The 23,199-nt window shown below is 37.3% G+C and overlaps 3 protein-coding genes across 3 annotated transcripts; 2 read left to right on the forward strand and 1 right to left on the reverse strand.

Moving 5' to 3' along the window:
- Positions 1-1,530: 1,530 nt before the first annotated feature.
- LOC121259628 (vacuolar protein-sorting-associated protein 11 homolog) lies at positions 1,531-6,644 on the reverse strand. Its single transcript, XM_041161264.1, is given in 6 exon segments — positions 1,531-2,292; positions 3,501-3,766; positions 3,769-5,260; positions 5,360-5,683; positions 5,853-6,026; positions 6,199-6,644. Coding segments are annotated over 6 exon segments (2,871 nt in total). The 5' UTR covers positions 6,424-6,644; the 3' UTR covers positions 1,531-1,902.
- Positions 6,645-14,098: 7,454 nt separating this feature from the next.
- LOC121259518 (TMV resistance protein N-like) lies at positions 14,099-21,407 on the forward strand. The gene is made up of 8 exons (XM_041161128.1): positions 14,099-14,622; positions 15,286-16,405; positions 16,508-16,723; positions 16,874-18,016; positions 18,120-19,571; positions 19,685-19,826; positions 19,925-20,551; positions 20,646-21,407. The coding sequence occupies exons 1-5, from the start codon at positions 14,132-14,134 to the stop codon at positions 18,918-18,920; spliced, it is 3,771 nt and encodes a 1,256-aa protein (XP_041017062.1). The 5' UTR covers positions 14,099-14,131; the 3' UTR covers positions 18,921-19,571; positions 19,685-19,826; positions 19,925-20,551; positions 20,646-21,407.
- Positions 19,333-22,883, forward strand: LOC121259540. The gene is made up of 6 exons (XM_041161167.1): positions 19,333-19,571; positions 19,685-19,826; positions 19,925-20,551; positions 20,646-21,350; positions 21,433-22,143; positions 22,260-22,883. The coding sequence occupies exons 1-6, from the start codon at positions 19,333-19,335 to the stop codon at positions 22,881-22,883; spliced, it is 3,048 nt and encodes a 1,015-aa protein (XP_041017101.1).
- The last annotated feature ends 316 nt before the right edge of the window (positions 22,884-23,199 follow it).

Below are 23,199 nucleotides of genomic sequence, written 5' to 3' on the forward strand. Positions count from 1 at the left end.
TAGGGAGATTTATCTTTTCCTTTTAGAAGTTATTTATGTCCTTACCTATTTATTTCCTTATCAATTAGTTATTTCTTTCCTTATCTATTTCAGCATTGCAATCCATAAATAAACCCTTGTAAATCTATTTTCGCTATGAATGAGAAATGTAAACTTCAGTTCACTAGAAAAACAAACACTGTAGAAACATGACATATTATTGACGAACAATTGATCCCAGTCATTCTTTAAGCAGAATACTAGCTTGCAAGTTCCTTTAAAATGACTTGTCAGAAATTAAAAATGTTTCTTATAAAACAAAGTGTGATATCCTGCACTGAATAGAAAACCTATGCCAGCAGAATTAGCAGGAGAGAGAACCCCAGTTGCAAAATGATTTGGAAAATGGGTAACAAATACCACCCTCAATACATAAGTATCATGCTGCAAGAAGAATAGATATTTCAGTAGAAATGTGGCTGCATATTGTCCATCAACCATTAGTTGCACGGCTCCTTAAACGCACAATGAAAACATAGAACCAAAATGAAATTAATAAACAGAGAAGATAACATGAGCTTTTAACCTCAATGGTAAAGATACTAATTAGAATTAACTAAAGAAGCCAGGACATTGATTTCGAAGAACCATTAGCACCATGTTACATACACATTAATAGAATATGTCTGCATGGCTGTCACAATCATGCCAGCTTCTTTCTGACAAAATAGATTATAAAAAATATAGCAAGCTGTGATCATACAATCGACGAAATCACATAAACTAAGACCAGACAATTCAGAAGTTGGGGGCCTACTCTTTGCCAGAAAAAAGGCAATCAGAAGAACTAATTTGGGCTCAATCAGAAGTTCAGAATCAAAGTCCAGTACTTAGATAATTCAGTTAGCTGACAACATCTTAATCCACTAAAAGTCATCCAAATTCCCTAATTTTAAGATACAATGTTTTTAAGAATACAAAGCAATGATAAATCTGAAGAGCAAAAAATGCCGAACCATTTCGAAAATCATAATGGCCTAAAAATTATATTCATGGTGCAGTCAATGCTTACAGTATCAAACCACGCATTGGTAATGAAATCTAAGAACTAACAGAAAATGATAGGTAGAGTGTAACCCTAGTATGGATGCATCCATGAGGACAATTGCGGTTCATATCAATCATCCAAAGGAATGCCTTCTGCTATGGCCTTTAGAAAGTTTCATAACTACTTCCACAGCAATTTAGATAAGGCAATGTCTTTGAACACTAAGACACAGGGATTACAAGATCCTGTTCAAAACCTGAGACGCAAGTATGTTTCTGCACATGGAAGCATGAACTATAGGCAACTTTCTGTTACACATCTTCCCCTCTTTTCATTTGAGACTCCTCGTATGCTCAATAACCAACCAAGCCTCAGATGAGCCCCAATAATCCATCATATTAGATTTGCAACATATAATGGGACAAATAAATGGCCAAGTTTCATATTTATGTCAACGACTGCACAGGGAGAAGGGAGGAATTAAAGTCTTCAAAGATAAAGAATAGCTCTTGAATCCCGCTTCAGTATTATACATGTAGAAAGACTCATGCTTGAATAACCAAATGAACAAAATTAAAAAACAACGGTCTGAACTTCAGTCTGCATTTCTGTTGAAGGATATAGTAGATTTCGTGAAGTTACCTCTTTTCTTGCTTCAAATTTGTTTCATCCATGGATATCAACAGATTTAAACCCTTATTGCCAGAAATGAAGACAAATGAGAGAATAATGCCAGTCCCAGCAAGAAAATTTAACAGGATTCACCATCTTGCATGATTATTGCTTAATAGTAAGAATTCGGCCCTTAGTCCTTGGATGTCGCAACAAATTGTTGTTACCAATATTGAGACAAAGAAACAAGCAAGCAACAATGCTCAGAGGCCACTGCTGGAAGAAATGCTGCCTGATCTATGAGCACTGATGGGTCCATTAGTCGTTTTGCTTATGATTCCTTTTCCAAAGTACTCAGCAATTACCGAAAACCCATCCTTTGAACTCTTCACTTGCTGGAAGAATTGATCCTGGTCTTTAGAATTCTGCTCCAAGCTTCTCTTCGTATCCAGGACAGATCTATATTCAGGAGCACATTCAGGACATTCTTTTTCATTATCACCAAGGCAGCGCTGGTGGAATGAGTGCATACACATAAAGTGTACAGCAGGGAGATCAAGTGTGAAAGTACAAGCAGTACACTTGCTAAGCTGAAATATTCTGGCATTTGTCCTGAGATCTTGAACTTCTTTTCTCATTGCCAACGTGTCTTCCTGCAAGTTGAATAACTCACTTAATAATTTTGTCTTCTCAATGAAAAAGAATTAGGATGGTAATTAAATATTTCAGAGTTCTATCATACATCAACAAAATTCTTCTCACGCCCCACGCTAGTATGGGGAAGAGTGGGTAAGGAGGGACAACATTTTATTTTGTACATTATCAACCTGAAATAATTACGTCATAGAATAGTGATTTTATGGTGACAATTAAGAGTATAAATATGCATGGTCAAAAAGAAAACTAAAGGCATGCTATAAATGATCAAGTTTTCGTTGATCTGCTACTGGTTAATATATGACCATGCATATGTAACATAGCAAAGCCTCGCACTTGCTAGGACAACTATAACTGAAGAACTATACTCAAGAATATATCATTAAACCAGTAAATAGATGAAGATTAAGCTAGTTGTCTGCTTTGGATTGGGTACTAACATCCTGCAGCTGTTAGAGCTCTTCGAACTTTTCCATGCTTCAACTTGTCTACACTCAGGTGTCAATGAAGGGCTTTACAAATTAGTATAGTTATGCAATTCAGGACCTTATTAATAACAGAGAATCTTGAAAACTAAAAACTGAAAAAAAAAAATTGAGCATCCCTCCGGAGGTATAGGAATCTTAAAAAAAGATCCTTGACTTCTGCCACCGAGTTCTTACAATTTCCACTTTCAGAGGTGAAACTTCCACCGACCAAGAAAACTCCAGACTTTCAAGGTCTTGTTGCCTTGCTTATCAGTAGAACAATACCCAATGCCAGGAGTAGAACAAAAAAAAATTAATGCCAACATGCCAATCTCTTAAAAATGCAATGGGGATTTTTTGTGACGTTAAGCATACGTAAATGTCTAATCCAGCTTTTTTCGGACTATATTTAAGAAGAATACAAAATATACAGCAACAAGACCTTCTGGAGAAGCCTTCCAAGGTGGAATCTTAATCAAAGCCACAAACATAGCCATAACCTTCTATTCTAGTTCCTTTATTTACGTTTCCACTTCAGGGCTTTTAGGAGATTTTGATAGCTGTTTCCATGCCATTCTCTTTTGGTGATACCTTCCATGTATTGCATATTTTAATAAACCTCTATTTATCACAGAAAAAAAAAAAAGTCGCCACACCATAACTTGACATGGGTCTGATAACAGTCATAGTTTCAATACATAAACTTTGACGGGAAGCTGCAATAAGCAAGCACCAACCTGATACTTCTCAATAGCTCGCCGGTCCTCTTCGATCAGCTTTGATTCCTGTTCAAGCTTTCGAGCAATATAATCCTTGATGACAGAGAGTGTGAGACATGGATTTCTGGACAGCATTTGAAGAACAACAATAGGAGGCAAGATGTCATCCCTTTCGATATAGGTCAAAACTTCCTTCACTTCTTTGGAGCAATCTTCTCCAAGTTCACCAAAATACTTCAGCAGATCTGCCCAAAGAGAAGGGTCCCCTCCTCTACCTGAATCCCAAGTCTTTTGCAGCAACCAATCAATCCCTCATGATCATGTGCCTGCATATAGCAAGCAATCACCTCTTTATAGAGTTTCATCTTTTCATATAAATACAGCAGCCCTTCATTGAATACATTCATTTCACATAGAATAATAGCTAAATCAACATCATATAGCGGATGTTCAAGCTCAGATGGCCAAGCACTTTTAAGCAAGCGTAGCCCTTTGTCCCGCCTTTCCGGACGGTCCTTTTCCTTGGCTGAGTCTTTGCGATCAGCGACATATTTCCCATTGGACTCAGCTCTTGACATCCCAGTTACTCCAAGATCAAGATCCTCAATATAGTTTGCTTGTAAGGTTGATGGAAAGTTCATGTCATTGGACAAGTACAACTCCAAGAGTGTGTTGTGGATTTCAACTTGAGCAGGTGAGTCTTTCACCTTATTGGTATATCTTTCAAGAAAATCCATAAGGGACTGCGGGTGGTGGATGAAAATGTTGAGAAAATCGACAGGAGATGGCAACATAGATAAGTACGCATCACTCGAGGCTCCTTGGTTAACTGATTCTTTATCCTCTGTGCAAAGCCTCATGAGTATCTCAATTGTCTCCACTGGCTTGTGCTTTATGAGAATCTTACCATACTCCTTCACCGTCACCCCTGCTTGACTTGGTTCAAGGCTTGAAATATATTGCAAGGCTTCGTCATATCTACCAAGATCTTCGAGTAAGATTTTTAAGTACAATTCATGCCTCCCTGCCTTCTTTGCGACATACATTGCATGCTCATGATAATTGGCAGCACGGCAAACCCTTATTGCAGTTTCCACATCAAACTTATGTTCCCCAACACCATCCTCACTTTTAATAAATATATTTAGCTTTTCCACATCTTTCAATTTCGTGTAACAATTCAAGAGAAGAGTTGTGTGATCTTTAGAAGCAAGCCCCTTCTCATGTAATTTCTCCAAGTAGTTGGTAAGGTTGTAGATTCTTTGTGCATCTAAAAACTTCTGTATGACATACGAAGGTTCAAGATGACCAATAGTGTGGATATACTGGGCCATAGCTTCATCATAGTCTTGTTTAATATATAAATGGTCCCCATACTTTCTTAGCACCTCTGCAGTTGCAGCAGCATCAGCCTGTTGACTTTGAACAAGATTTATGGCTACTGTATATAGGTTTTTTTTAAACAGCATATCTAACTTGCTTTCCATATCTTTCTCCCCAATACACAAAGCTGATTTGTCAGACATTATAAGGATTATGTTACCCCATTCACAAAGCATGTGAGTAACTTCTTTAACCACTATACTATGGGCAATCAAACGGTTCTTCAGGTCATAAACATTGAAAGTATTCTTGCCATTTCTTTGGTCCGCAATAACGCATAAGAGGTATCCACGAAACCATCCCAGAAATTTCTTCTCTCCTTCAAAAGCCCAGCACGGACCACGTCCATCAATTTCATAAAAATACACGGCCTCAGGTCGACCAATTATCAACTCCTGAACAAAAAAAGAAAATTGACTCTTACCTTTCTTGGAGAATATAAAACACAGTTATTGAGGCGACATACACAAAATGGGGGCACAAAAACTGCATACCGAGCGGTCACTCATTGTGACACTGTTGAAATTCGATCCAATCTGATCTAGAGTTTGCCGTCTTGGTGGTTGGTCCTGCAGACTAAACAAGCTAACTGAAGCAGGAGTTACAGCAAACAGTTGAAGGGCTTGACCATCCACTCTGAAACCTAGACCAGTTATAGAAGACTGGCTTTTGTCTGAGAGGTTATCAACCTGAAGCTTGAAACGGGAGATACGCTCACGTCCAATATCCCCTTTGATGCAGTAAATGCAACCATTATCTAAGCCAATAGCTATCAGTAGTATTGGCGGTGCTTCCTCTAGTACTAAAAATGATGTAATCTGCAGTATATCATATGGGTTTCGAAACTTCATTAAGATAGACACAGGTGCAGAGGCAGATAGATAAGCAGTAATTTTAGCTACACAAATTCAAGTCGATTTTACAAAATAAACTAGGCAATCAGATAAGGAATGAGGTTTAAGTGCAAACATCCGCATAGCAAGCTACCTTTGCCTCAGGGAACTGATTAGTGAATATTCGCAATATACCAATACAATCAGGAATCGTGGTGCTTGATCCCTCCGGCTGCATCTTGTCGAGATCAAAAACTTTAAGGCAGATAGCTGACTGTTGCGGGGATATTTGTTCATCTTCTCCAACAGACGCCAGAAAGTTGCGTTGCTGAATTTTTTAAAAATTACATCAATAGCGGCTCGACAATATCAAAATTATTAGAATAACAAGTTAAAAGGCCTCAAAAGATTTGAAATTTCTACTATTCTTGACCCATTTTGTCAGCCTCAAACAAGAAAGAAATCGGAAAATAAAATGATGGGAGAAGGAAAGGAAAAACTTTGAGCTGCTGGAGAAATAGGACGGAGGAAGAGTGAGCCTGGAAGGCGTAATTGAAATTGAGGCCACGATCGAGGAGGCTGATGGTGCCGTCATTGCAGCCGATGACCACCTTGCCTCGGCCGCTTGAGCAGCAACCGATTCTAGCGCTCACCTCCTCCGGCACCCTATTGGATTTGCCAGGGTTTTTCTCCTCGAAGAAGTCGAATTTCCTCCACTGGTACATTGTGATGAGAGAGAAGATCGGAGGGTTATGAATATCTATCGAGGGTGGATGGGATCGATCAGAAAATTCTAGGGGGAGAGGTGTTGGACGGTGGCTCTGGCCATCTTGAAAAACCGATGATGGTGATGATTTTTTTGATGTGTTTTAGGAAAAGGTACATCAATTTAATTCAAATCAATTATCTGTAAAAAGAAAAGACGAGGAGAGGACAGGAGAGGCCGAGAGGGACCAAAAACGAAATTTCCTACTCTTCCTTTCATGTCGTAGTACAAGTAGTAATTTAATTATTATAATAAGAATAAATATTATATAATTATTTAAAATAAATGAAATTTATTATTAAAAATATTTTTTATACAAATCCAGTATTTATTTATTTTTTAAAAAAACAAATTATACCACACTTGTATATTCTACCATTATAAATATCACGTCTCTTAGTATATTTTGTTATAATATTCTTAGCGACTCGAGTAATAGCATTACTTTATTTTTCAATTACGGATGCTATTAAGGCGAACAAGTATAGCATTACTTTACTTAATTTTGGGTAATAAACTTAAACAGAGTACTTCGTAAAGAGCGATGCTACTCTCTACCAAGTAACTATTAGGTCAAATTGATCTTTTTATTTTTTTATCATTTTAAAATATTTTTAAAAAGTATAAAAAATATCAATTCATTAATAATAAATTTTTTTAATTATTAAATAAAAAATTAAAAAAAATTAAAATATATGAAATGCAAAAATGAAGAAGAAAAATGAATGAAGAAAGTAACATTAATAGCTCTTCTCGCTCCTAGAGCACTCTCATTAGATTAGTCAAAATTAAAATATATTTTTTTATGATAGTAAGAGAAATTAGATTTTTGACTATTCTATTTACATAAATCTTTACATTAGAATAGCTATTTTTTCATTATATAACAATAAAATAATATAAGATGAATTTGATTTTGATTATTCATATCAAATCTTCACATTAGTGTATATAATAATGAATAACTAATAATTTCAAAAATATTTAATTTTTTTAATTATTAATTTAATTAATTTTATCTTATTTTACTATTCTATCTATTATATATTAATTAATAATCATATTCTTATTAAATTAATATATCACTAATTCAAATTAATATATCAATTATGATAAAAATATGTGATAGAAATAAAGGGAGAGAGAAATAATTAATAAAATATGTATTTGATATATGTACCGTAACCTTTAAATTTGGAAAAAATTTTAAAAATTACTGTAGCTAAATAGTTAATCTATTGTAAATATATTTTACTTTCTAATAATTAAATATTCAATAGATTTAACTTTTAATTAATTCAATAAAAATATTCTAAGAATGGGAGAAAAAGCACCGGGCGTTGGTAGGTATAAGTAAAGATCGAGGAGGATGAGGTTCGGGGTCAAAGGGCCCATAATTGTATCATTCATGGACTAATCGTCTTTAATGGCCCAACTCACCACAGACCTATTTATGGTTAATGTTATACCCTTTTTCTTTTTTAATATCTATCTATCTATCCTTTATCCAATAGGTCAGAAAAATACAACTCGATCCATTACCTACAGTTCCCGGACACCAAACCAAATAGCTACTGCCACACGTACACACTGTTTGAATACATTGGTATGCAGCATAGCATGCATGGGCCACGGCTGACTTGGCACCTCCGGATCTTTCAAATATATATATGGTCCTCATTGCAGGCTCCACCATTCTTGCAGCTTGCTTGTGACACAGAATCGTTGATTCCGGCCTCCTAATTCTAATTGCAATTTAATTTGGTTCAGCTTTTCCTAACTTAGTCCATCTAATATGCAGATGCTATATACTGATTATCTGTTTAAAAAATAAAGAATTAAAAATCTTATGATATGAATCATAATGTACGTGTTAACAAGATTTAATTGTTGACTTCTATTGCCTTTTTGTTTTTCTTATTATATATCCATACGTTGGTGGGTTTTTTTTCTTTTCTTTTTTCTAAGATAAATTATGTTGACTAATTTGCTTTTAAAAGGCAATAATAAGTAGATCTCACGAGATCATAGACAATTTTATTTTTTAAATTCCATTTATCCTTTTCTTTTTTTGATGATGAGGGTGGTTGGGTTTTCTTGAAGGGTGGAAAGTTTGAAAGAATTCAAGTCAATATTTTTCTTTGCTTTTCTTTCTATGATCTAATAATTAACTGTCATGACTTAATACGATAGGCCTTCTTACGTACGTACAATAACCATGCATGCTGTTAACAGATATATATATATATATATATATTATATATATATATATATATATCAAGCAATACAATGGTACGTAAAGAAAGTAAAGAACAGATCGAATGAAGTGAGTATTTTTCATCATAATGGGGATGTGTACAGTAAGCGTTTATATACACCCAAAGTACTGTTCATACAAAGCTAGGAAATGGGAGTATAAACTGTACAAGTTGTAGGGAGACTTTTAGCCAGCGTTCGACTTCCTTGTAGAGAGGATTCTATTCTTGATTGGTGAGTTGATTGAGTTTTTCTTGGGATAGAATCCTGGTTGTTTTTGTTAGGCATTGTCCCATACGTGATCTCAAGTGTGGGCCATCTGTTATCACCCCACCCCAATCCCTCAGGCGCGCAAACTGAGCCAGTATCGAAGGTTCAATTTCGTTGCAATGCTTATCAAATGGGTGTGCAATAAGGGCTTGGTGAACATATCGGGTAACTAAAGAGATGTAGGAACATAGCGTGTCTGAATGAGGTCCAAGGCAACATGTTCTCACAAAAAGTGGTAATCGATGTCGATATGTTTGCTTCGAGAATGATGGATAGGATTACAGGCTAGATGAAGGGCACTAAGGTTATCACAAAAGAGCAAGGGAGTCTTGTCTAAAGGAACGCCTAGATCACGAAGTAGAGCAGTTAACCAAGTCATCTCGACAGTAGTATGAGCAAGACTTCGGTATTTGGCTTCAATGCTCGAGCGGGACACAGTATGCTACTTGTTGGCACTCCAGGAGATACAATTTCAAACGAGAAAAGTGTAAAAACCGATAGTGGAGCAGCGTGTTTCAGGACATCCAGCCCAATTAGCGTCGGCAAAGGCATAGAGGTCAAGTGTGGATTTGGCGAAGAGCTGAAAGTCAAGATTGGAGAATCCACTTTACCATTTGATAATAAGCCTGGGATGGATTATGCATGTATTGAGCAACTAGACTTCAATAGAGCTTAGGATCCAAGAAAGAAGGATTATCCAATAGTGTGAATGCAACCTAAGGAGAATAGACATTAGCCAGAGTAGAAGGAAAATTACTTGCAAAATTGGAGGCATCTTATAGAGGAGGCATAGTCATATGGCATGTAGCAGAAGAGTCCAACCATTATGTAAAGACAGAGATGGTGCCCGAGAGGTGTGATTGAGCGTGAAGGTTGGCAGAATTTTTGAAGGGAATTGATTTTCATAAAAAACAATATGTCATGATACAAACATTCTTCTGGCTAGTGGATAAAAACATTTATAGCCTTTATGTTTGCTACTCTAACCCATAAACACACATGGTAAGGATTTAGGATCAAATTTATTAGTTTTATTTGTCCAGAGATAAGAAAAGCATTTGGATCCAAAAACACGTAGAGAAAGATAATTAGGGCATCGACCATGTAATCTAAAGTAGACAGAGTCATTATCAAGAGTGGAAGAGGGTGTTCCGTTGATTAAGAACACATCGGTAGAAAAAGTTTCCACTCAAAAATGTTTTGGCATACCATTGTGAGAGAGCATTGTAAGACCAAGTTTCCGGATATTTCGGTGATGCTATTTTGTTCTAGGGTGTAAGGACAAGACATCTGATGTAGAATACCTTGATTCTTAAGAAAATGAGCAAAATGATTGCTAGAAAACTCATTGCCACCGTTAGATTGAAACACTTAATTCATGTAGAGAATTAACAAGAGACATATTTCATAAAGGCACGAAAGGAATCATAGAAATCAAATTTATTTTTTAAGAGAATAAGCCAAATGAAACGGCTAAAATCATCAATCAAAACAGTACAGTATAAAAATTTGTCCAATGATTGTATTCGGGCAGGGCCCCAAAGATCACACTGTACAAAGTAAACCATACTTATTGTCGGATGAAGAAAGAAAAGGGAATGACTAAATTTACCAATTTGACAACTATCACAACTAGAAGAATTATTTTTGCCAACTACTTTTATTAAACCAAGTGACTGTAAAACATCAACTACTGCAGGTTAAGGGTGGCCAAGCCGTTGATACCATAAATTTGGATTGACAACTTGAAAATGAGTTGAAAATAAGGCTTGATGTGAAGCTTGAATGGTTTACCCTTCTTATGGCCCCTCAACAAGACATGGTTGGTTGCTCGATCCCGCATTGGAAGTCATATGAGCCGAGGCTCTAGTGTCGATCATCCACTCATGGTCGGTGGAGTTGTGGATGGTAAGAGCTGCAAGAGTTTCAGGAATCTCAGTGTCATGAAAAGCTTTGTCAAAGCGGTGCCAGCATTTAAGGGCTTGATGTCCAAATTTGTTGCAAATCTAACACTGTGGAGGACCACCAATGGCAGCAGTGTGAGAGTTTTCACTAAAACCACAATTATTTTAATGAGGAAAACCTTTGCCTTTGGAGGAGAAGTTCTGTTTAGTGTTACAACTGCCTCCTTTGTGGTTGGCGTAATTAGATCCCTTTTGTTTGTTACCATAGAAAGCCACATGATTACTTAGTTCAGTGACATGAAGTTTGTGGCAAATATCAAAGCTTCACAACAGAAGCACAACTTCAGCATAAGAGGGCATTGGAGGTTTGAGCATGGCAGTAGTGAAACCTTCATATTGAGCTTCAAGATTATTGAGTAAGGAGAAAACCTTCTCTTTATCTTCCACAAGTTTCCCAATCCCAACCAGATTATCACAAAGACACTTAAATTTACGTAAGTAGGCATCTAGGTTAGGGGACTTACACATATAGGAGAGTTTGTGACGCAATTGAAATTCACATTCTTGTGAGGATTGTGCATAGGCCTCATGAAGTGCTGTCCAAATTTTTGTAGCTGAGTCGATGCCAATGACGAGACCAAGAGCCTCTTCAGTGAGAGTTCCAATAAGCCATCCTCTAAGTAATCGATCAAATTGCTTCCAGTTAGCATGAGGAGGATTCGATGCACTTTGTCCATCATTAGAGCCTACATGATCAAAAATAAAAGGAGCAGGAATTGAGCTTGTGTCAGTGAGAACACCAACAAGATCCTGACTTTCTACCAAGATTAAAAATTGCTCACGTCACAAGGGATAAATTCTCATGGTTTAAGCGAAAGGTAACAAAGTTTCCAACATTTAAGGAGGAATAACCCATGTGCTCAAAGTTAATGAAGAGATCAAAAGGAGAAAAGAAAAATTGCAGGAAACAGCGTTAGCCTTTCCTAGCTCTTGATATCATAAAAAATAGTAAAGAACAAATCAAATAAAGTGAGTATTTTTCATCATAATGGAGACTTGTAGAGCAGGGGTTTATATACACCAAAAGTGTTCGAACAAAGCTAGGAAAGGAAAGTATATACTGTATAGGCTGTAGGGAGACTTTTACCCAACATTCGACTTCCTTATAAAGAGGATTTTATTCTCGATGGCTTAGTTGATTGAGCTTTTTCCGGAATAGAATCCTAGTTGCCTTTATTAGGCGTTGTCCCATGCGTGATCTCAGGCGTAGGCGTGGGCTGTCTGTTATCAGTACATAGTTAATTCATACTCGTAGGGTCGAGTTATATATATATATATATATATATATATATATATATATATATGTGGAGTCAAAGTTAAATTGCCGCGGTAGTTCGTGGGACCATGAATAAGCTGTTTGTATCAACTCAAATTATGTTACGATCTTCTGTCCTTCAAATTTGAATTAATTAAGATCTGAACACTTGTGGTGGGCCATCATTATAAGGCTTAACTGCTTAATTAATTGATTGCGCGTTAAAAAACAACATATCATGATTCTACGTACTAATTAAGCACCCATATATAAAAAATGCTACTCATCGTCGTCATCGGTAGTTAGATTTCGATTGAGTTCAGTATTTTTTAATAATATTATAATTAAAAAAAAAAACATATTTAAAAGTATAAAAAACATAATAAAAATAAAAAATAAAAAAAAGTCTTTTTGACCGACCGCCTCGTGCTACCCACGGCATATATACTTCTCATGGCACATGCAATATGATCATAGCTAGCCAGCCTGGCTATCTTCATTATCGCAAGCTGGATTAATTTAATAAACACGTACTTTTGACCTAAGCATTAGACAAGGAAACTATCTACTGTGCCACGGACCACACATCCTTTTATTTATATATATTTATTCTGTGAATAAAAGTGGTTATGGGTTAATAAAAAGTACTTTTTCTTCAATTTTATTTTTCCATGTTGTCCTTGCTTTTTCTCCAAATTTTTTTCCACTTTATCGCTCTTTATCCTTGCTTTTTCCATTTTTATCATTGTCATTGCATTTCTTCTTCTATAATATAATATAATATAAAAAAAGAGCCTATACGTACATAAACAGTGATTTTTCTCCAATTTCTATTTTCCCATTTTGTCTGTCTTTGATCTTCCTTTTTATCTAATTTTTTTTCCATTTTATCCCTCTTTATTCTTACTTTTCCCTTTTTATCCTTGTTATTGCATTTCTTCTATTTAAAAATTTATGTTTTTATCATTTTATTTTATTACTTTCTCGCCGATTTATCTTTTTTACACTCACTCATTCCCTTCAAATCGTTTAAAATTTTATTTTATAATTTTCTTAATACAAATTATGAAACAACTTATTTAAACTAATCTATTATTCTTATAATCTACCCCAATAAATGTAAATAATTTGGAATCATTTTTATAAAGATAGTCTATTATTTTATTTAAATTTTATTTACTTATCTATTCTCTTTGGGGACAAGAGGAACATCTTTGCTATTTTTTTTATTATTATGACAATATGTATTATTTTGTTTGTGGGAAATGAAATAAGTATTTCAAATTGTATAATCTTTTTTTTGAATGAATCATTCTTCCTTTTTTTTATATTTATCTTATTTTATTTCTATATTAATTATGTAAATGCTCTAAATTCATTCCATACAGGAGCAACCGCCTTATTTACAACATATGACAGATCAAATTTCTAAAAAAAAAATGATCATTCAACTCACTGTAGACATGGATCAATATAGGCATCTAGGTGATGGGAAATGGAGGCATCTGGGTGAGGGGAGACGGAGATGGAGCGCAAAAAACAGAGAGCTGGGTGAGGGGAGGGAGGGGCAGCCCGGGTGAGGAAAAAAAAAAAAAAAAAGTAAAGACAAGACCACTTGGCCTTGTCAAGCGGGCACTATAAAGAGGAATTCAAAATGGTTTTCAGCATTTTCTTTTTTAATATAAATATATATATATGTATATTTTTTATTTTATTTTATTCTTATTAAATTAATTAAAATATTCTACTTGTACATTATATATTTATTATAAAAAAATAAAATAATAGAATAAAATTAAATAAGTGAAGCGTGGTGCGTAGCATGATTAGTAAATTATTCATGTATGTAAATGTGCGCGCGTGTACTAGCTATATGTAAGTTTCCAATATTCGATTCCACCAGCAATCAAAGAAACTCCCCAATGTCTTCATCATCTTCTTCATCTTCTTCAACACTTCCATGGAAACACGATGTTTTCCTCAGTTTCCATGGCGAGGACACCCGCAAAGCTTTTACTGATCATCTATACGTTGGTTTAAAAAAGAAAGGTATTATTGCCTTCAGGGACGATGAAAAACTCGAGCGGGGAACGTTCATAGCTCCGGAGCTCTTAAAAGCAATAGAAGAATCCAAGCATGCGGTCGTCGTTCTCTCACCAAACTACGCTTCTTCGAGGTGGTGCTTGATTGAACTCGCTAAGATCGTTGAATGCATGAAAAAGACAGGGTTGACAGTTCTGCCTGTTTTCTACCATGTGGATCCTTCTGATGTGCGTAAACAGGCAGGTAGTTTTGCAAAAGCCTTCGTCAACCATGAACAAGATCCCAGAATTACAAATGAGGATTTGCAAACCTGGAAAGCTGCTTTGCAAGATGTGGGCTATATCTCAGGATGGCCCTTAGATATATATCGGTAATCATTTCATTTTGTTCCTGTCAGAACAAAGATAATTTCGCAAAATTTTGGGAAATCGTTCTGTTTTTATTTTTCAAGTTATCTACCATTTTGGTTACTTTCCACGCAGATCAACGCTATCGTGCAGTAGTCAACCTGATTTATTTTTTCTTAAGAATTATAAGTTTCCATGGCGAAGCTTGATACTCCTAATTAATTGTTATGTCATCTCTATCAAGATATAGCCAGCAAGAGATTTGTTTTGTCTTTTTATGATTAAGGGGAAAGCTAGGAATTAAACAAACGTAACAAAATACAAGAGATGTAAACTCATTAATGAACCGTACTTGCAGTAGACAGGAAACACGACAGCTCTCAAGAAGACCATATGTTGTACTTTCGGTCGATCCGAGCAGATTTCCTTCCTTCTAAACATGAGAACCAAATAATTATTCAACATACTCTCTCTCTCTCTCTCTCTAGTGGCCCTTCTCGTTCGGGATGTTATTTTCCATGGCCAATAGGGCCGTGCAAAGTGAAAAGAAAAATATGATCCCAAGTATTTAGAATTCTGAATTCCTATTTCTATAGTAAGGTTATAAATTTATTATATAAAGTTATCTGATATTCAAAGAAAAGATTATATATGTCATCAAAATTATTGCCCTGATGATCCCTTCTTTACAGGTATGAATCAACGATTGTTGAAGAGATCATTGCGACCGTAAATAGGGATGCAGGTAATAGCCAACTCTCGAGTGTTAATTCCAGGGACCATGTTGGGATAGAATTACGTGCGGAGAAAGTGATGGATTTACTCAACATGGAGAAGGATGAAGTTCGGTTTATAGGGATATCTGGGTTGGGTGGAGTGGGTAAAACCACCTTGGCAAAACTCATTTGTGACAGAATTTCATATAAATTTGAAGCTTATAGCTTTATTTATAATATCAGGGAAGAAGCCGAAAGACATGGTCTTGTTTATTTACAAAGAAAACTTCTTTCAGACGTGCTTATCATGGAGAGAGAAACAGTAGGAAATGGATGGAATGATCATACAGTGACAAAAAATATGGGGAGTCGACTACGTGGGAGAAAGGTTCTTATTATTTTGGACGATGTGAATAAAGCAAGTCAACTAGAAGCATTAGCAGGGGAGCATGAGTGGTTTGGAAGAGGGAGCAGAGTAATTGTAACTGGTAGAGACAAACAGCTGTTGACAAGCAATAAGGTGCAAGCTATATATACGGTAAGTGGATTAGATTCTGATGAAGCACTGCAACTTTTTAGTCGGAAAGCCTTCGGGAAATCCTATCCCGAACAAAATTATTTGAGTCTATCCATCGATTTTGTAAATTATGCAGACGGCCTTCCTATAGCTCTAAAAGTTCTGGGTTCCTCCTTGTTTGGTAAATCGACAGATATATGGGAAATTTCAAGGGATCAACTCAAATCCAATCCTGATAGAGAAATTTTTGATATACTGGAAATAGGTTTTGAAAAACTGGGGGATATGGAGAAAAAATTATTCTTGGACATTGCATGTTTCTTCAGAGGAGAGGACACAAATAGCATAAAGGATATACTAAAAGGTTTAGGTTACCTTCCAGATTGCAAAAAAAATATAGATGTACTTGTGGACAAATCTCTCATAAGTGTTGTTGGGAGAAAACTGTGGACGCATGACTTGCTACAAGAAATGGGCCAAAATATAGTTCGTCGTGAATTTCCGGAAGATCCTGGCAAGCATAGTAGGTTGTGGCTATGGGAAGATGCGATTTCTGTTTTGAAGAATGCTGAGGTACTGATAAGAGGGTGTATATATATATATAGTCATAGTTTTCCTAACTATTTCTATTTCACTACTTCAGCTAATTTCATTGTTCTTGTTTATAACCTGCAGGGAACAGCAGCAGTTAAAGGCATAGTCCTCAACTACTTACCTCCACAAAAGGAGGAACACTTGGATCCTGAAGCCTTTTCTACCATGAAGAAAATGAGATTGCTTAAAATCAGCAATGTGTTCTTTCCTCGAGGCCTAAACTATCTTTCCAATGAGTTACGCCTTATCGAATGGCATGGATATCCTTTAAAATCCTTGCCAACTAGTTTCAAACTAGTAAATCTCATTAAACTCTCTATGCATTGCAGCCATATCCAGCACTTATGGAAGGGAACTATGGTAATAATTTTCATTATTTGTATTTGCTTGTGTATCTCTCTCTCTCTCTCTGTCTCTCTCTCAAACTATTTATTGACTCTGTCTCAGAATGCAAACAATTTAAAGTACATTGACCTGAGTGACTCTAAAAACTTGATCGAGACCCCGGATTTTACTGGAGCCCCAAATCTTGAGACACTAATTCTTCAAGGCTGCACAAGTTTGAATTGGGTGCACCCATCCATTGGACTTCTCAAACGGCTCATCGAATTGAATCTAAAAGGTTGCAAATGTCTTCGAAACCTTCCAGACAATATTAGCTTGGATTCTCTTCAAATTCTTGATCTTTCTGGCTGTTCAAGAGTCCAGAAGTTTCCAGAAATTGTGGGAAATATGGAACGTTTGTCGGAGCTTTATTTGGACGGGACATCCATAAAAGAACTGCCCTCTTCATTTGGGAGTTTAGGCGGCCTTATTGTATTGAGTTTAAGAGATTGTAAGAGCCTTTCAGTTCTTCCGAGCGTCGTTCTTGGTTCTTCATCTCTTAAAACTCTCATTTTATCTGGTTGCTCAAGTTTTGATGACAACAGGCCAGAAAACCAAAGGACTATGGAATGTTTGCTCTTCTGTTGTCCTTTCTTGCTGAGAGAAAGGACGGATTCTATCAGCTTATTGTTGCCGGATTCATTCTCAGGTCTAAACTCTTTAATATCACTAGATCTAAGTGAATGCAATCTATCGGATGGATCGATCCCCAGTGATCTCAGAGGCCTCTCCTCACTGCAGTCTCTAAATCTCAGTGGGAACAAATTTACGAGCATACCAGATAGCATTCTTCACCTAAGCTCTCTAATTTCTTTAAATCTAAGTGCCTGCAATCTATCGGATGGAGCGATCTCCAGTGATCTTACACACCTATCCTCACTGCAGTATCTAAATATGAGCCGGAACGAATTTACGAGCATACCAGATAGCATCCGTCAACTTTCCAAGCTCGTAGAGCTCGACCTGAGAGATTGTAGAATGCTTCGGTCACTTCCAGAACTTCCATCAAGTGTATTATATGTATGGGAACAAGGTTGTGTTTCATTGGAAACATATTCTGATAAACCTACACTGTGGACTTCAAATGCAACAGTCACTGTTGTACGTCGCTCTACATCAGCTGAGCATGAAGACGGAAGAATTTATTCGAATATTCCAGTTTCAGATGCACAGATTCCTCTGTTGCTTGGAAGAAACCAGCTTGAGGTCACACTACTGTTTCTCTCCTTCTGTGGCGTACACGCGCACATTCATGCTCACCAATATCCACCTGCATTAATTTAACATCTTCTTGTTTTAATTTTTACAGGCAGAAATAAATCACAATCATGTATTCTGCATTTCTTCTTCGTTACAAACTGCAATTCCAGAGTCGTTCACCATTCAGACTGGCACTGATTCCTCAGCAACACTGCCGTTGCATCTAGAATTAGATAATAACAGTAAGTGGGTGGGATATGCTATGTTTGTCGTTTATGAAGTTCGGGAGCACGAAAATTTGAATTCTAGGCCGAGTTCGGATTCGAAAGATGGTCACCAGTTTGTTTGTCATTTTGAGACTGATCATCTAAAACATGAACCCTTGCCGTTTCGCGTCCCTAGAGTCCCTTCCGCTAAGCTAATTGGGATGTGGATACATATACCATATGCGTGGTTTTCAAAATGGTCAAATAACTTGGATAAATGGAGCTTCATTGATGGTTCAGTTACATCAGGCAGCCTAGGCGTGCATGTGAAAAAGTTTGGGGTGCGTTTGCTGTATGAGCATGATGCTTTGGAGTTTGTTGAAGACGTACGCCGGCGTTCTTTGGGTGGTTTGTACCATGTCAACCATTCAAGTTATTACAAAATTGGGACTTACATTTTGGATTTGCCTGCGAGTGTTGATGACGTAGAGTGCTCTTCAAAGCATTCTAATTGCAATAGCATACCTTGCCCTGTCTCATTTGATCAGGACAGAGGTGCTAAAGTTGACTCAACCATTCAGCTGAAAGAAGATCTTCAGAAGTTGCTTACAAAATGCTTTGAGGTCTCTCTCTCCTCTCTCCTCTCTCTCTCTATCTCTCTCTCTCTCTCTCTAAAAACTGTATATCTATTCTTTGCAGGTTAAATATGCAAGAAAAAAAATATACAAATATATTTTTCCACAAAGTGCATCACAATTGTTGCCATGGTTCCGCACTCATTCTTTTACGACCCCACAAACAGGGACCCATCTGCCTTCAAATTTGCATGACGATAAGAGTTGGGTTGGATTTGCTCTATATGCTTGTTTTCCTCTCCAGAAGCCTCCGACTGTTTCTAGAGACAATCCATGCTCAAGAATTTCCTTCAACTTCATCTGTTCTTTGGACACCAATGATGATTGTCTTCAACCTATAGTGATCTTTCCGGTCACTGAAGATAAGTTTGTTGAATCACATCGCCTTGTGTTATTTCACATACCACGTGAGTTTTTCAACCATAAGCTGAATCAACAGAATCGTATCAACGCTATATTTGGATGCTGCGACGGTCCAGAAATGGAGGTTCAAGCATGTGGAATCCGCATAATATATGAGCGAGATTTGGGCGGATTTGTTGAAACGATAGTTGATCACATGTTAAGGAGTCCGGATGTCCACCATCAAGGTTATCACCAACGTCTTCTTGATCAAGTGGAGGTTTTGCAAAGCTATGTTCATCATGATGACGTTGAATCTAGTGAGCCTTTAGAAGTTGAAATGCCCAGTGATTTTTACCAATCTTCCTCGTTGCAAAGGTAAAACTTTAGCCTTTTTTTTTTTTTTTTTTTTTTTTGTAAACAAATCCGAATAAATACAGCATCACTACAACTTCGAGGCTAAGTTGGCTTATTTACTTGGATGCATGTAGGAGGAGGCTTCGATCCCAGCAAAAGCATCCGCCAAGTACTATTAAACAGATACCACGACAGAATAGAAGTTCACTTGCAACATACTCGGGTCAAGTTTCCGCCCGGGGTGCTTCAAGAGATTCAACGTTTAATGTTACCCAGGTAGACATTAATTTGCAAAAACAACGCTTAACTATTTATTTTGCAAATACAAATATCCAAGGTCTCGGAATATCTCTGTTCATATTTCTACTTCACAGGATTTCTTTGATAATGAAGGCCAAGCTTATAGTAATTGCTTTCTGGAAGATGGAGTGCCGGAGTGGTTTTCGAGTCACAATGGTTCCTCAATGATGATCCAACTCCCTTTAGATTTTTGCGAGAATTCTAATTGGAAAGGAATTGCTCTATGTGCTGCTTTCGAGATCCTAAAGCATCCTAATCTCATACACGACGATGTTGGTACAAAATTTTCTTATGAGATTACTTGTTTTGTTGGAAGAGACATTAATTGGGCAATAGAAATTCCCCAGACCATCACTGAGACTGAAATCAACAAATATATTGGGCTAAATCAACGCCGATTCATTTGGGTAGTGTGCATACCGCGTGGTTTGATTCTGGGCGAGAAGAAAAAATGCAATCTCACCCTCCGCATCTCATTTACGACCAATTGCCATCATTTAATGGTGCCCACGTGTGGTTGTCGTCTTGTACACCAGAAAAATGTTGCAGAGTTGGTGCAAATGATAATCCAGTTCTCCACCGCTCCTCCCATCAATTCCCATCAATTTGTTGCAGCTGACGAGGGACCAAACACTGGAACTGGGAGCTCTTATGAGAGATTGGCACTAAAATGTATAAACTTTATAAGAAAGCGCTCTAAGGTCCGCCTCTGATCTATCTATCCATCCATCCATCTATCTTTCTGTCACTCTAGCTCCCTATATATCTAATTGGCCATTACATTATTTTTCACAGGACTTTGAAAGTTTTGATGTATACGAGTATGATAACTGTTTCCCTCCAAGTTTCCCTCCGAGTGAAATTCTAGAGTTTTTCAGCTCTAGCAATTCTGGTCCTACAGCGACAATAGAGCTGCTTGACAAGGATTTGAATTGGACAGGAATTTCTCTATATGCTTTATTTTCAGTCCAAGATTACCCCACTGAACTGCTTGACAATCCGGAAGCTGAAATTCCTCACCACCTAATTTGCCATTTTGAAACAGAGATGGATAGTCTGAAACGTCTCCACGTATATCGCACCACTAGAGAAGAATTCAAGTGGTCATCAAGTCTTCGCGGATTCATCTGGCTATCATATATACCACACCGGTGCCTTCCAAATGGGATAAATCGGTGTAATCGCATAAAGGCTTCAATCGTAAGCGATTGCCAAGGCGTTACTGTGCAGAACTGTGGACTTCGTCTAGCACAGAACCCGCAAGATGGGAGAGACATTTGGCAAATAATGTTCCATTGTGCTGTCTCGTTTTTGGACCATTGGGATATATTTCGTAGAGATGTTGCACAACATGATTGTACACGAGAAGACAACATGATTTCGATTGATCATTCAGGTTCCAGTAGTACTACTAGTACTAATGCTAGACCCATAAGGGCCGATGACCAAGGCAGCAAAAGTGACTCAACTACACCGCATGATAAAGATCAAAACCACGAGGTCGCTCTCTCTCTCTCTCTCTCTCTCTCTCTCTCTCTCTCTCACACACACACACACTAAAAAACCTTATGCTATTTTACAGGGATTTGATCCACATTCGGACTTTGATATTAAGGTGCCTCAACTTGAGATTCCGAAGTGGTTCTGCAATCAAAGTAGGGGATCTTCAGTGGCTATCGAGTTACCTTCAGATTTATATAATGATAATGATTGGAGAGGAGTTGCTCTATGCGCTTCTTTTTCAGTCAACGAGCATCAGACTTCCAATTATGGTAATCTGGATTCTGTTCCCCACAACCTCCTCATGTTCCTGTTGAAGCCCAATACAGTAGACTCGCAACTCTCTTTCTCTGTCGAGACAGACGCAACTTTGGAAGAAAAATTCATGCCGTTATACGTACGTGGATCAATTTGGATATACTACGTTCCACGTGAGTCACTGCCAAATGGTTTGAGTCTCTGTAGTGGGATGGAGGCTTTATTTCGAAGCAATTGGCCAGAGTTGACGGTGCAAAGTTGTGGGCTTCGTCTCTTTTACCATCAAGATGTGCAACAGTTTGAGCATACAATCAAAGTGTGCGTTGCCTCGGGTTATTACAATAATATAGATTTCTTTCGTCAGTTAGAAGAAAATGATGCCAGCAATGATAAGCAAAACAATGAAGCTGGCGGCGCTTACGAGGACCCATATCCTGAAAGATTTAGAAGACCCATTTATCAGCTGGGACAAAGCAGTGGAAGTCTTCAGGAGCAGCAGTACCCTGAGAACAAACTTCCCAAGTGTGGCCCCTTGGTATGTAATTATCCAATCCGCTTAATTAATTAAAATTGTATAATCAAGCTTATCTCGCTCTCTCTCTCTCTCACACACACAGAGTTCATCACTCCATGCATATTTCTATTTTACAGGTTTTTGATCGAGGCGTTGTACATAACTTCTGTTTTCCTCCTAGCGAAATTTTGGAGTGGTTCAACCCTCACAATAATGGGCCATCCGTGGCAGACAGGATACCTCGAGGTTCTTATAATAATACGAAGTGGATTGGACTCATTCTATGTGCTTCTTTTGCAGCCCACGAGCAACGTCCGACTGTGATCCTTGACACTTCTTTCTGCCTTATTTGTCATTTGGAGACCGATATTCCTTGTCATCATGTCTATTGCCTAAATGAAGAAGATCTCACGTTGTTACACCTGGGTGGATTTATTTGGCTGTCTTATATACCGCGTGGGTCGCTTCCAGATTGGTCTAGTCAATGCAATCGTATCGAGGCTTCATTTCTAAACGACTGCCCAGGTTTGACAGTGAAGGAGTGTGGCCTTCGTTTTGTATACGAGCATGATGAGGAAGAGGTTGAGCAGATGATACGGCACTGCATGAAGTTGTTGTCTGATAGTTTGTATACGACTGAAGGTAGAAAGCGAAATGGACACTCTGATCATGAGGATTCTTACCCCAAACGATTGAGATCAAGACTCGTTGATCATCCTATGCTCAAACTGAAAGACAAGGGCAAGCGAGTTCTTGAATAACCTCTTATATATATATTTGGTTTGATGCTACTGATCTCTGAAATTAAGGTCTTCTGTCCTGCCAAAGTTGACTACAAGTCTAGAAAATGATGTGTAGTATTTATGGACCACATGCATGATTGTTTCCAAGTAAGTGCCTTGCTGCTTCTTGCATGCAATTAGTAATACACCATTTTTTATTTTTTTTTCAAAATCAATTGCAAGTAAAAACTTGGAAACGAGATTAACATGATGTCCCTCTCAAAAACATGATGTCGAGAAACTTCAAAAGTCCTCCATGGATTTGAGTCTGGTTGTGTTAATTATATATAATATG

This window comes from Juglans microcarpa x Juglans regia, chromosome 4D (assembly GCF_004785595.1).
Source record: "Juglans microcarpa x Juglans regia isolate MS1-56 chromosome 4D, Jm3101_v1.0, whole genome shotgun sequence".
NCBI classification, from domain to species: Eukaryota; Viridiplantae; Streptophyta; class Magnoliopsida; order Fagales; family Juglandaceae; genus Juglans; species Juglans microcarpa x Juglans regia.

Excerpts from the sequence above, each read along its gene's own strand:
- LOC121259518 (XM_041161128.1), top strand. The coding sequence starts at position 14,132 with ATGTCTTCATCATCTTCTTCATCTTCTTCAACACTTCCATGGAAACAC. Across the intron at positions 14,623-15,285 it reads TGGCCCTTAGATATATATCG|TTACAGGTATGAATCAACGA; the intron begins GTAATCATTTCA and ends ATGATCCCTTCT. Across the intron at positions 18,017-18,119 it reads TTGGAAGAAACCAGCTTGAG|GCAGAAATAAATCACAATCA; the intron begins GTCACACTACTG and ends TAATTTTTACAG.
- LOC121259540 (XM_041161167.1), top strand. The coding sequence starts at position 19,333 with ATGGAGGTTCAAGCATGTGGAATCCGCATAATATATGAGCGAGATTTG. Across the intron at positions 20,552-20,645 it reads TTATAAGAAAGCGCTCTAAG|GACTTTGAAAGTTTTGATGT; the intron begins GTCCGCCTCTGA and ends TATTTTTCACAG. Across the intron at positions 21,351-21,432 it reads ATAAAGATCAAAACCACGAG|GGATTTGATCCACATTCGGA; the intron begins GTCGCTCTCTCT and ends GCTATTTTACAG.